The sequence below is a fragment of the Argentina silus genome (genome assembly GCF_951799395.1).
Source record: "Argentina silus genome assembly, chromosome: 7".
NCBI lineage: Eukaryota > Metazoa > Chordata > Actinopteri > Argentiniformes > Argentinidae > Argentina > Argentina silus.
In genome coordinates, this window is record NC_139661.1 from 8,605,446 (window position 1) to 8,617,942 (window position 12,497).

At 43.9% G+C, this 12,497-nt stretch overlaps 2 protein-coding genes across 24 annotated transcripts in view; one reads left to right on the forward strand and one right to left on the reverse strand.

Moving 5' to 3' along the window:
- rflna (refilin A) overlaps positions 1-7,292 on the forward strand; it is a 7,999-nt gene extending 707 nt beyond the window's left edge. The window contains exons 2-5 of one of the 2 annotated variants that reach the window (XR_014554292.1): positions 1-49; positions 4,396-4,505; positions 4,802-6,812; positions 6,843-7,292. The exon at positions 1-49 is cut by the window's left edge and continues 317 nt beyond it. Coding sequence is in view for 1 of the 2 variants with exons in the window: in XM_083673047.1 (XP_083529173.1) it covers positions 1-49; positions 4,396-4,505; positions 4,802-5,135 (493 nt within the window). In the remaining variant the exon portion in view is untranslated. Of the gene's footprint in view, positions 50-4,395; positions 4,506-4,801 lie in introns of both variants that reach the window. The other variant, XM_083673047.1, reaches the window with a different exon arrangement.
- A 3,221-nt stretch (positions 7,293-10,513) lies between these two features.
- The window catches only part of ncor2 (nuclear receptor corepressor 2), a 77,292-nt gene continuing 75,308 nt past the window's right edge, over positions 10,514-12,497 (reverse strand). For all 22 annotated transcript variants that reach the window (XM_083672997.1, XM_083672994.1, XM_083672993.1 and 19 more), the window contains one exon: positions 10,514-12,446. In XM_083672997.1, the coding sequence (XP_083529123.1) occupies positions 12,235-12,446 (212 nt within the window). In that variant the 3' untranslated portion in view covers positions 10,514-12,234. The remainder of the gene's footprint in view (positions 12,447-12,497) is intronic.

Below are 12,497 nucleotides of genomic sequence, written 5' to 3' on the forward strand. Positions count from 1 at the left end.
AGTCGAAAATCATGGATACTATAAAAAGGAGAGCAAAGAGGGCAAACTGGTAAGCAATTTCAGAAGGTGTTTGATATGTCTTAGTGCTGCCTCTGCCCCACTCCGCAATTACATTAAATTTCTGTGAACACTAATGACCAAGAGAAAATGCACATCTGTTGAATCAGATTGATATTTGATTACATTTAACCGTTGTTTTACCAAGATTAACCAGTTATGGGATGTTGCACCTTATGTGTTAAAAGCAAACATCAGCCTATAACACCATTTCGTTTAGGTGAGAGACAGAAACTGCACCCTACTCACAAACATCTGGTAGCCCTCTTATTGGTGGAGATTAATTCACAGTTGCAACGCACTGAGATTTTCTGGCGCATCATTATCTCTAGAGATCAGATAGGCCCACAGTTTAAATGGACGACTGAGTGGACTCATCATTATGGGACACTTATACAAAAGATAATAGATGATAATTACTAATTGATAGTAATAGATAGTGGGATGCACAATAGATAATAACATGCATTAACTCAATTGGGTAATTTATTGAATCTTGCCTATACCTTTTTCAGTCTTTTGTGGTGTGTGTCATACAGTGTATAATGCTATAACTGCCTGTAGACCAACTGCCAAAAAAGCTCCAGGCCCAACAAAGTTGAATCATCCAGAGAAACAACAAAGTGGGAAATCCAACCAATAGACTACTTGACTGGATAAGATATTCAATAATGGAAACTGTCCAGCTTTCTCTGTGCATGTATTCAAGTGGTAAAAGTGTATTCCATTGTTCATGGTAAACGTTGCCATTTGTAATAATTAACTTTTCACTCCCCATGACCACCTCACTGTTAATGTTTCAAGATTGTCAAAGCATCCTGGGAAAGGAAAAAAAGAGTCCATCTTAGAAATATATAAATTGTATTAAACATTTAAGTGAATGTTTTACCATACCTCAGAGCCAGGAAAGAATGTTAAAAGTCAAAGGGGGATGTCAGTAATCTCTCTTTGTCCTATGATGCATGATAGCCATTCAGTGAGAACCCATGGTTGAAGTGATCCTTGGTAACTAAAGTCTAGGTCAATGTGTAAACACTTTGACCTTGTAAATGAACTGTATGTAGTGGCAATGGAAATGACAGGTGGTACTAAACAGTTGGATTATGATTAGCTCCTTGTGCCTGCCTTGGTCTCAAGTACCAACCAATCCCATGTCAACCCCCTCTAGTTAACCACACTGTCCACCTGACTCTACCCTCTGCAGCAAAGGCCAGCTTGGACACCAGACGGCCTGAAAGGCACATGCTGTAGCTCCAAATCCCCATCAAAAAGATCTACAATGAGAAATGGTATTCATACCACCAGCCTCCCCTGAACTACATACCTCACACACAGGGAGGAGGCTGTGTTTTGAATAGAATTTGATCAACAGTATTGCAACAATAGAATACTATTTGGTAAAAAAATACTTTAGTATTCTTTTACTAGGGCTCAGATTCAAAGAAAAATAATTACCAAGGCACTCCCAATTTCACTGTCTAAGCAACGTGTTCAAACAGGTTTTGATGGCATTTTTATGTGCTTGTACAGGGAAAGCAGCAGCCAGTGGATTGGAGTTGCGTGACATTGGTTTGTTGAGGCCTGAAAGGGAGAGATATGGTCTTAATCCTCTGGATGTTGGGACTGCTGGAGCTCCCCAGCTTTGTGGTCTCCCCTCATAAGAGGAGCTTTGATAGGGGCAAATTCTGCTTGTGTTTCCAATACTCTTCATGGGATGTGTATGGAAAAAACAATCAGCCCTTCCATTACAAAAAAGGCTTACAGAGCAATTTTTTGTGAGTTTGGCTGTTTGTGCTGCATGCCTGGCAATAGGGAGAGAAGTGCATGCATAAACAATTATTTCCCCCCAGGTCTATTCTTGTGTTGTTTTTGTATACCACCTAAAAACAATCCCAAAGTTCTATTTTAAGGCTCACAGGCTTGTAGGAGCTACAGTATTGCAGGCTGTTGCATAAGAGCTTGATGACCTTCGTGCATTCATCTGTGTTTTAATTAGAATACAAACACTCCCCCCCCCCCCCCCTCCCCTCCCCCTAAGACATGTGTGAAGCATAAAGTATGTATACATGTCGGTAATTTACAGAACTTCCTTTTTGCATAACGTGGTTATTACGAAGACACTGAAAGGTCACAAGCAGCATACCAGATAAGAGGAGGGAATAACTCACACCTGGAGGTGTGCTAACTGCGTCCCACAGGATAGACATTGAAGTTAGGGAATGCGCCTCTGTCGTGGTCGTTATTCTACTGAAGCCTCACCCTACCCCTATACTGTTCGTCCTCGTTACCCTTCTCCTCATTACTCCAAATCCCAGTTGAAGACCTTTCCAAGCCTCCCATGGGGCAGTGTTCCAAAATCAGTCAAGGAGCTCGCTCAGGGCTAGAGCTATCCTTGAGACTTGTAAGAATGTTATAGTAGTATAGACATATACTATGTTTTTATATATATAATGTGTGTGTATCTCACACTGCCAAGGCAGAAGAGCTTCTTGATGAGGCTGTACTGTAATTGATCTATCATGACTGCGTGTGGGAGTTGCTCTTTTGTGTGAGCGTGTTGTACAGTACGTGGCCTGTTCTGGCTGCACGTTGACTGGCGGCCTGAGCAGGATTGTGCTTCCGGGGAATGAGTTCCGTATGCGTGCGTAAATGGAGGGGCCCATCGTCTGGAGCCCACCTACCTACCTACCATTCACACAAGTGTTCAAAGCCTGCCAACACATTCCCCCGGATAAACAGCCAGGATGCTGCTCTTGCCAGAGCACAGAAGAACCAAGGCCAATCACCCTCTCTTTAATTTGATACCAGCAGCACACATTGGAAAAATGAATGACTGTGCCGATTAAAAGTCCGCTCAAAGGGATTAACAGCAATGAGCGTAGCGTGGTGTGGTCAACCTCGCTGTCACATGTGACTGTTGTGATGTAGCATAACAGAGCCTGCGGCTGAGGTTTACAGCCCTGGAGTCTGGGTAAGATGAGACCCGCGCAAGGGGACAGTGAACTAGCCGACACCTCTGCTGTGTCCTTGGCCTGTCCCAGCCTGTCCCAAGAGCTGTTGGGAAGTTGGAGTAGCATGTGTTCACTGTCTGCAGCCAAAGTCCCATGTGACACCTCTGCACGACAGTACACTACCCAGACTGAGAGAGGTAGAACAAGCTAGAGAGAGCAGATGATGCCAGTTGATTCAGGAAGTCCATGTTTTGAATGCACAGAAAAGCATTTAAATTTCTGACAGCAGCTATAGCTCGTGTAGAAACTGGGAAAGGGAGAGAACTCCAGTCCTGGCAGACAGGGGGATAGTGGTGTCCCAAAACAATCCTCCGACAGCATGCTGGGTGTGAGAGTATGAACCAAGTCTGGTGCAAAGGAGGGCGATCTGTGAGATTTCACTTTGAGATGGAGCCGCTGTACTGGCACTGTTGGGTCTCTCTGGGTATTGACCCTATATGTTCCAGACTCAAACTCTGGTCTAGTGAGTTAGACCCCTTTTGGTTTGGTGCACAATGTCCTGAAGTTGTCGGCACTGATGACCATGGCTCCATTCATTACAGTCCGCTGAAAATCAAATGAACCACCAAAATGTATGTGTGTAGCCTCTCCATGGCAGTGTCTGCTGTGGAGTGCACTGCAGACCGTATTTACCAATCATATTCTCTGTTGGAGGGGGGGGGGGCTGATTTACTGTGGGGGAGCGGAGCTGCTCTGATGGGTTGAGCAGGTGGAGCGGTGACAGTGCCCAGGTCTAGGAGATGCAGAGGCGGAGAGACGCTCTCAGTTAGCCCCCTAAGCTACACAGCACACAGACAGGAGCCCAATGTACCACTGCCACTGATCTGCTGTGAAAGATTTACAACTAGCATTTCATATCACCCCTGCTCTCTACTTGTGTTTTAATTCTGGAGATAATGACACAGTAGTGTTCTCTCTGGTACTGTGTTGTGGTGTAATTCAGTGTTGTTGACATGCACCAGGACCTCCTCTATAGCCAGTCACTGCTTTTTTATTTGTTGGTGTTGTGTTGTGTGAATGCTGATGGAGATTACGCTCCTATGGGAGGATCATCCTTGTTTATGGAGTATTGGAGCCTTTGGTGTTGTTGCTGTTCGGTGTTATGTACAGTATGCCTGGTTAATCCCTGCTGGAAAGTGTGTCTGTAGACGGGACCGGCCACATTCTCACACCCTCTGAACAATACATGTTCTTCTCTGTTACTAACGAATGGACTCTTGACCAGAACCACCAAGCAGATTGTCTGTCTGTCTGTCTGTCTGTTTGTTTGTTTTTAAACATGAAGGTTTTTTGTTGATCCTAACCTCGTTACCTGTGTCCCCTCTAGCTGCCCTACCTGCTACTGAACTCCACGGGGGCAGACCCCAAGGCGCGCATGTACCCTGTGTTCTTTGGTGAGAGCATTGAGGTCAACCCCAAACCAGAACAAGAGATCAAGTGAGTTGGCTTTCATATACATTTAAAAAAAAAAAAAGTAATATATATTTATTTATTGTAGTTGAATCTACTTTTATTTCATATGTTTTTATTTTTGTAGTGACAGATTGTAACGCAGTAAAAAAAAACAAAAAAAACACATCTAGTACAGAGAGTAGAATATTCTCCCAGGGTACTCTTTATCAGCAGTGCCATCTAGTGATCAGCTGGTATTACTGTACACCATAGACTGTACCATGACTGCTCCATGTATTGCTTCTCTAAATGCTTCCCATGTTGTACTGTGTAACCCACAGGTGTAACTCTGAGGTGAAGTATGACTCGGACAAGCACTACCGGGACCAGGTGTACTGCGCTCCCGTCCCCGTCCCCACCGCCTACAGCGAGACCGTGGTGGCCGTGCAGAACTGCACCTGGCGGAGCTACAAATCCCAGGTGTACTTGGAGCTGCGCCAGAGGCCCCTGCACTACCAGAGCACCACCATCATATACCCCAAACACGCCAAGAACACTTACCGCACCACGCTCAACTACAACGCCGCCGGCTCACGCCGCTGGTTCGTCTCCACCGTCCAGCTGGAGTCCAGTGAGGATACCAGCCCCTGCATCATCTACACCGAGGACCTGTAATAGCCCAGCCCAGTCCAGCCCAGCCCAGTCCAGCCCAAAGACTGCTACTGTTAGGAGATGGACATAGAGGCTGGCTGACAGACTGACATGGAACTGGTACATAGGGGGATGCATCTTGGGCTTGTAGGCACTTGACAATTTCACTGGCTGGAAGGAGGAGGGGGGGGCGGCGGCGGCAATGGAGCCCCTCTGCCTTTGACTGCCAGTGTCTGTGTGGCATGGGGAAATGGAGAATTGACACCTTTTATTGAGTGTATTTTAGACTTTTTGTAATTTCTACTGGCTCAGTCATTAAAAAGGGAATTGGTGCTCAGCAAGTTGAAAGAGTTGAACTGTGCTCCATGGTTCATTAGTCTTATTAAACACTGCCATGCTGTATAGAGTCTGAAGCTTTCTTTCCTCCCTTGGAGCCTATTGTTCTGATGGCTGAGTAATCTCTCAGATTTGATGGTACCACATTACACATCTTTACCACGGTATACAGATTAAAGGGGACAAATCTTGTTTTTAAACAGGTTCAACCATTTAAAAAGGTGAACACAATTACACTTGCAAAGCCTAGTTTAATGGCTTGATTGCACTTCTTTAAAACGTGTCTAAATTGTCAGTACTCAATAGGCTGACATTGGGGGAGAGGTGGGAAAAAGATGGCAATATTAAGCATTTGAAAAATTGGACCAAATCTGTTGTTACACAGGAGGTGTCATCGTAGTGAGTCACCTTCCTCTGTCTCGTCTGGAGAAGAGACATCCAGATAGACATGCATTCTATTCACACCACTTCACTTGATTTTCACTGACATACTGTCATGACACTTTAGCCCTTAAGTTACCTCAGAATACATCACAAGACCCTCCTCCCATTAACCCAACAACCAACTTTCCCATCTGATCAGTCTGATATTGAGGTCTTTTAAGAACAACTATCACATTCTCCATCCCCATTGTTTTCTACAACAAAACTGGGATGGAGTCACCTTGAACAGCAGACAGACAGTTGTGTTTGAGTGCCTCTGAACCTCAAGCTTACATGTCAGGGACAGGAGATCTAAAGGGGTGGAGAGGGAATGTCTGTCACCAGGCAGGCAAACCTGAGTCCTATATTTGTGTCTTGTCAGGGTCAGCCTGTGGTCAGACATCTCTGCCAACTCTCACTGAGGTCCAGGTTTGGCATTCTGATTAACATGACCTTGATAAGCTTCATACCGTTCTCTCCCCGGCACTGTGTGATACACAGCATGGTGAAATGGGCGGTTTGGATTGATTTACAGCTGCAGTATCAGGTGTTCTTGTAGGAAAATAATCCAGATGTAATATAGATTTTTTTTTTTTTATTAAGAATTGCCTGATCTTGTTTGTGACCTTTCTTTGTCTTTATATATATATATATATATATATATATATATATATATATATATGGAATATTATTGAAGCTGGTAAATATTGAACCTTGTATTATGAATTCAGATCTCTTACCTCAGTCTTTTAAACATCTACTTTATTTCATTGAAAACATGTATTCCCTACTTTCAATTGACATCTTGAGCTACTTGTGTAATGAAAAATGCTGTTAACGTAAGTGTTTGAGCTTTAGAGGGAGATTGTGGGCAGTAGAAAGTGACGAGAGAAAGTCATGAGAGACTGAGTGGGTTTATCAGTTTGTTTGTGGGGGGTACAGGTATTGGGGGTACAGGTATTGGGGGTACAGGTATTGAAGGTACAATAGCTGTAGCTGTTCCAAGTGAAACAGCAGCCTGTGATACTGAGGGTTTGAACCTGACTGGAGGTATTTGCAGCGGTTCTTGCAGAGAAAGACAGATTACTGACAGGATTGTTGTGGGTTTTGTTATGTGCAGAAGGAATGTGAGAGGTCATGAATATTGTTGATATGATGAAAGTCTAGGGGCTTTAGTTTATGTTTGTTTTGTGTAAGATACTTTCTAATAATTGATATAGGTGTTTCCTAACAGTTGATTTTGTTAATGTAAAATACTTTCCTGTTGTATATGTGGCATTGAGGCACTTCATAATTCTCTTTATATTTTTGTATATTTCCCATATCAATCATCTTTTTTTGTTTGTTTTGGACAAGAGAAAATAATTTAAAAAGACAAATGTATATCTTAATGGAATAAAAAAAGATAATCCCAAACCTTAAGTACTTTGTGGTCTCTTATATGATGATTAGTTTCATTTTCAATGTTTGGGAATCAAATATTACGTTGAGCCTAGAAGTCTGGCAAAGAAGGCTATTGACAACCTCACTTTGATTTGTAGAATAATTCTACAGCATGTCCAAAGTTAAGGAGAGGGACAGGGGACCAGCCATGCAGAGTACACAACGCCTTTATTACTCAAGAGAAGTCATTATATGAATTCTGTGTTTACCACAAAGGAAAGAAATAAAATTTCTCCAGCACTGAAAACAGGAAGTTCCCCAGACAGGGGTCAAATGGTAAATGTGGAGCAACTTATTACACTGTTGAAGGTATGCTTTTGTGAGTGAGTGATAAAAACCTAAATAAATATCCAAGAAAAGCTGATATTGGTTGCTCATACCCAGGAGTTATAGTGGTTTTGAAACAAAGGACAAACTTCCCCTGATATTCTCCTGTCCCTTATCATCCCAACAGGGGAACAATCATCATACTTCCCCAGGCTTGAATATTTAGCGTCTAACTTACACACGATTCCATCCTACTGTGCAGCCTATTAATAACATAGTGATACTAAAACAACATTCACTCTCTCTCTCTGTTGGCAGAGGGCAGAGAAAAGGGTTTGGGTCTGTGCCTCGGAGCCTCTTCAGTAGCACAAATCCATCAGCACCTCCTCCCTCATTTAGAGTGTAATGTCACTAGACAGGATTAGGACGTCACACACAGAAGACACTGCTATGCCCAACCAAGGCCTCAACAACCGCAGACTTGGCTTTCAGTCGTCCCTCTCTACCCTGCCGTCAGTGGTCAGGGACGGAGGCATGACTGTGGCCAGTACAACGAGGGGGACAGAAATATGACAGAATGAGATGGGGGGGGGAGGTATTCTCCGTATGAACGGCACAGAGGACTCATGAATGAATGAGTAGTCTATGACTAGGTGATGTGATGCTGTTCTAGGAGGTTCTCCTGTTTAGAGCTACGCTGGACTCTACTCCCGGTCTCTATTCCTCCTTGGGGAAGTCAATTACGGTTCCTTAATGACGTACTGTAGCCAATTCCACTTATGATTGAAATACTAAACAAATACAGTGGTTCGAAGGTCATGACATATGGATGCATTTCAAACCATACCGTTCCTTCAATCCCTCTGGTGGTGAGAATGTCCATTACAGGTTGCCTAACAATGAAAGCATTTGCCAAGACTTGTTGCTAAGGAAAAACTATTTCACAACAAAAGTCACCTTGTGGAGCTTAATAGTGCTCACACTCTCACTCCTCTGGGGTTTGCACAAGGGTTGGACAGGCCATAGAGATGACCTACTTAATCTACTGGGATGTATTTGTGCATCCTCAGGTCATTTAACCCCCTCCTCAATGCCTTATTCAAATGGAAATTGTACATGCATTCTCCTCCTTTGCTTATTAGCCCTGCATTGTATGTGAGTAGAGACAGAAAAGTTGGATATGAGTCTAGCACCCCCTTGTGGCGTTGAGGCTCCACTGCCCTATAATAGGGATCATATTTTCCCAATTTTCCTCATTTGATAAACATGACATTGTAGAACTTCAGGACAACCATGGTGTACAAAGACAAGGACATAATTTTCAATGGCAATAAGCTTTTTATTTAAACATTAAGGCAGTGTCTTTTTTTTTTCGTTTTCCATTTTTACACTGCTATCCACAAAGCTTGCTGGTGGGCATGTAGAATTAAACAGTGTGAATAGTTTTTTCTGTAAATACCAACCTTGCAGCAAGCCACATAAATATTTACATCTCTTCAGTTCTATATACAATCCTTGCTATTATACAGTGGGTTATAATAAAAAAAGAAATCATTATGCACAATATGGTTGAACAATGTATGCCATTCCCCCCACCCACCCTTGGACAATTCAGGGAACATATTAGCCATTTATTTGTTTTTCTTTTTGTTTTGAATTATTCTTTTAATTACAAATGAAACGAGATTTGCACAGATAGTGACGTGACTGAAATCAAAGCAAGCAGTGTAAGAACACACACAAACCAGAAGGGGGAAAGCATGTAATCATTAAAATACATATCAGTACACTTAAAAACAACTGATTTGTCTAATTGTCCTCTGCTATTGAATTAACACATCTGGATATGGTTGTGTCTCACATTCACTTTGCTCTCGTTATGATTTCATGAATAACAAATTGATATGGAGAAACAAACTGTTTGAATACAAAGCTGGCAATGTGTTGTATTAGCCTTGTTAAAAATGTTCTCTCCATTGGAGCTCCATCGAGACTGATCAGATCTAGACCATGACTAAGATGGATAAGCTGCCAGTATGACAGTGGGGGAACTTCATCAGTTAAAGTGAAGGAGAAAGGGGGAGAGGAGACAGTCAACTGTGATACTTGATTAGTAGCAAGTGGCCACCATGATGTAGACAGAGAGGCCTCCTGATTCAGCCAGCGCCGAACCACGGGACAGGACACGTTACTGACGTCCCCCTCAAAACAATCACACTGAATACAGCTGTGCTTCTCTGGCTTTAGACACTCAAATACCACATCAATTACAAAGAGATGGCCTTTAAAATTGGTAAAAAGGTAATCACATATGGTAAATGTTACATCTACTAGACTGCTTTAACCTCCCCCTAATTTTTTCCATAAGAATATATATATGTATGGGAAAAAATGTAATGTACCCTGTCATGAAAGCAATGTAATCTGTTTTAAAATTCTTCTAACATAACCAGGACAGTGAATCTGAATTGGGACCGTGACTGAATATGTGACAGTCACAGTTAAGAGCTAAGGCTGTGACAGATTTGAAAAAAGACATGTAAAAATCAAAAGAAGGACGTTTCATTTGCTCTTGGTTTTCAAAATGTTTCCCTGCAAGGACTTGTATAACCCTGGCATAAAAAAAAAAAGAAAAGAAAAAAATGAAACAAAATAAATTGTGCGTCACTTGGTTACTTCAGTACTGTATATGTAAAATAAATGGCACTTAACACTAGAAATATCTCATAACTGTACAAAAAAAGGTCTAGATAATCAGAAGGGGTTGAGCCTGGCATGAGAGCAATGTCTCACATGGGCAAAGATCCTCTTCCTCTAGACAGTAAAAGGTCAGAGGTCAGACCGTCACAACAGCTCCGAGACGGGGTTCTAGCAGGCCGGCTAACACGACGGTTAGCAGCGCTGCCATGGACCAAGGGTCATAGAAAGATGGCTTTTTATTTTGTCACCTCTTTAATGCAAGCAAATTCCAACTCCGATGCTGGGAAATTTGCCCTAAAGCAGCGTTGCGGTTGGTGTCCACCCGCTCAAAGCGGCCAGGTCATCTTTCACTACCACTGTGATTGTCGCTTGAGTGTGAGAGCTCGAAAGAACGGAGGTGGGCAAGACCAAATAAACACACGGGTGCTGAAAGAGGACACCTCCGCAAGTAGGATTCTATGATCTTCTTCTTGAGTCCATTTCCGCCCTGTCCCAAACACAGATTCTTAAAAATGCCATTGTGAACAGATTGACAACTAAGTGCTTAACATCCAAAAAACAGTCTCAACAAACACACAGACATGGTTAATATAAAAAACAGTGAGAAAGTGTCACTTGTCTCTTAGTGCCATCCGTCCCCACCCGCGTCTCTCCCTCGTGGATGCATGGAGACAACTGCGCCTTCGCCGTCCTCCGTCGACAATGTCAAACGTCTGCTGACATCGGCATTTTATACCCTGTAAACCAATGATATGACCCTCCCCACATAGCCCGCCCCCAGATAGATCATTGCGGATAAGAGACAACAAACTGACACCATCGATAATTCACTATCCAAAAGAAATAAAAATGAAAAAAAAAGTTACTAAAACGGTTTCTCAGCTCACTTTCAAAACACAGGACTGGACTGACTTGATTCAACGGAGAAAACAAAAGAACAAACACAGGAAAAACAATGTGTTTTCTGCTCCTCCTGTCCGTCAGCTGATGCATTCTAATAGTGGTAGAAATGCACAGGCCGCCTGTACTCAGAGTCCACTGTACTGGACCCTAGATGTCTGTCTGTGTATGTGTCTGTCTGTGTTTGTGTCTGTCTCTCTGTCTGTCTGTCTGTGTCTGTGTCAGTCCGTGACACATTGCCATGGCCTCTCTCCATGCTGGGCTGAGTGTGGTTGGTGACCCTGCTGTCCTCTGGGTGATGTCACAGCCCCGTCCATGGTAGAGACAGAGGGACATGCAGACACCGCTGGGATGTGTGTCCACCCTGAGGAGCAGGGTGGGGGGTGGTGGGGGGGGTGGAGGAGGCATCCGTTCCCCAGGCCGATTGAAAAACACATGAGCGTCAGAGTATGGGGGGCCGTACCGAGTCTCTTCCAAGAACCGTAGAAGACATTTGAAGAGTACACAGAAAAAAAAAAGTGTGTGAGTTGATGTGTCCGTATTGATAAGGCCAGCAAGAGGAAAAACAATAAAGTAAGAAAAAAAAAAAAAAAAAAAAAAAAAAAAAAAGTGATTTGTCCTTAGTAGTCCTGGAGTGAGTGCATACACAGAAACACACGCAGGCACGCTCGCTCACACACGTACGCACACACGCACGCACGCACGCGCGCACACACACACACACACAAACACTGAGCAGCAGTGTTCCAGCACACCATCAAAGGTGCTTGGGATCCTCAGTTGTGTGAGATGGGGGGCCAGACGTCATGTCACACTCCTTGGTTGGTGTAAATGGAGCCGTAGAGAGGAATGATGTGTGTGTGTGTGTGTGTGCATATGTGTCAATATGTCAACGTTCTGTGTGTGTGTGTGTCTGTATTGTGTGTGTGTGTGTGTGTGTCTGTATTGTGTGTGTGTGTGTGTGTGTGTGTGTGTGTGTGCGCCAGCGGCAGCAGCAGCAGTGGAGGAGGTGTGTTGATAGTTGGTGGGTGCTGTTCCCCAGCGGGGTCTCTCTCTACTCGCTGTCAGACAGGGTCTCGTACTGAGAACACAGCAGGGGTTTGGGCTCCTCCTCCCCCCAGGCACGCCCCTGCCCCGGCCCCTGGCCCTGCCCCTGGCCCTGCCCCGGACCCTGGGGACCCAGCTGGCCGGGGGAGGGGGAGGGAGCCGACACCATGCTACTGGAGAAACGCATCTGTAGGGGGTTGCAGGGGAAGGGCGTGGGACCTGCAAGAGGAAGATAGATGAGGAAGATGATGACCATTGACCAGGACAGCG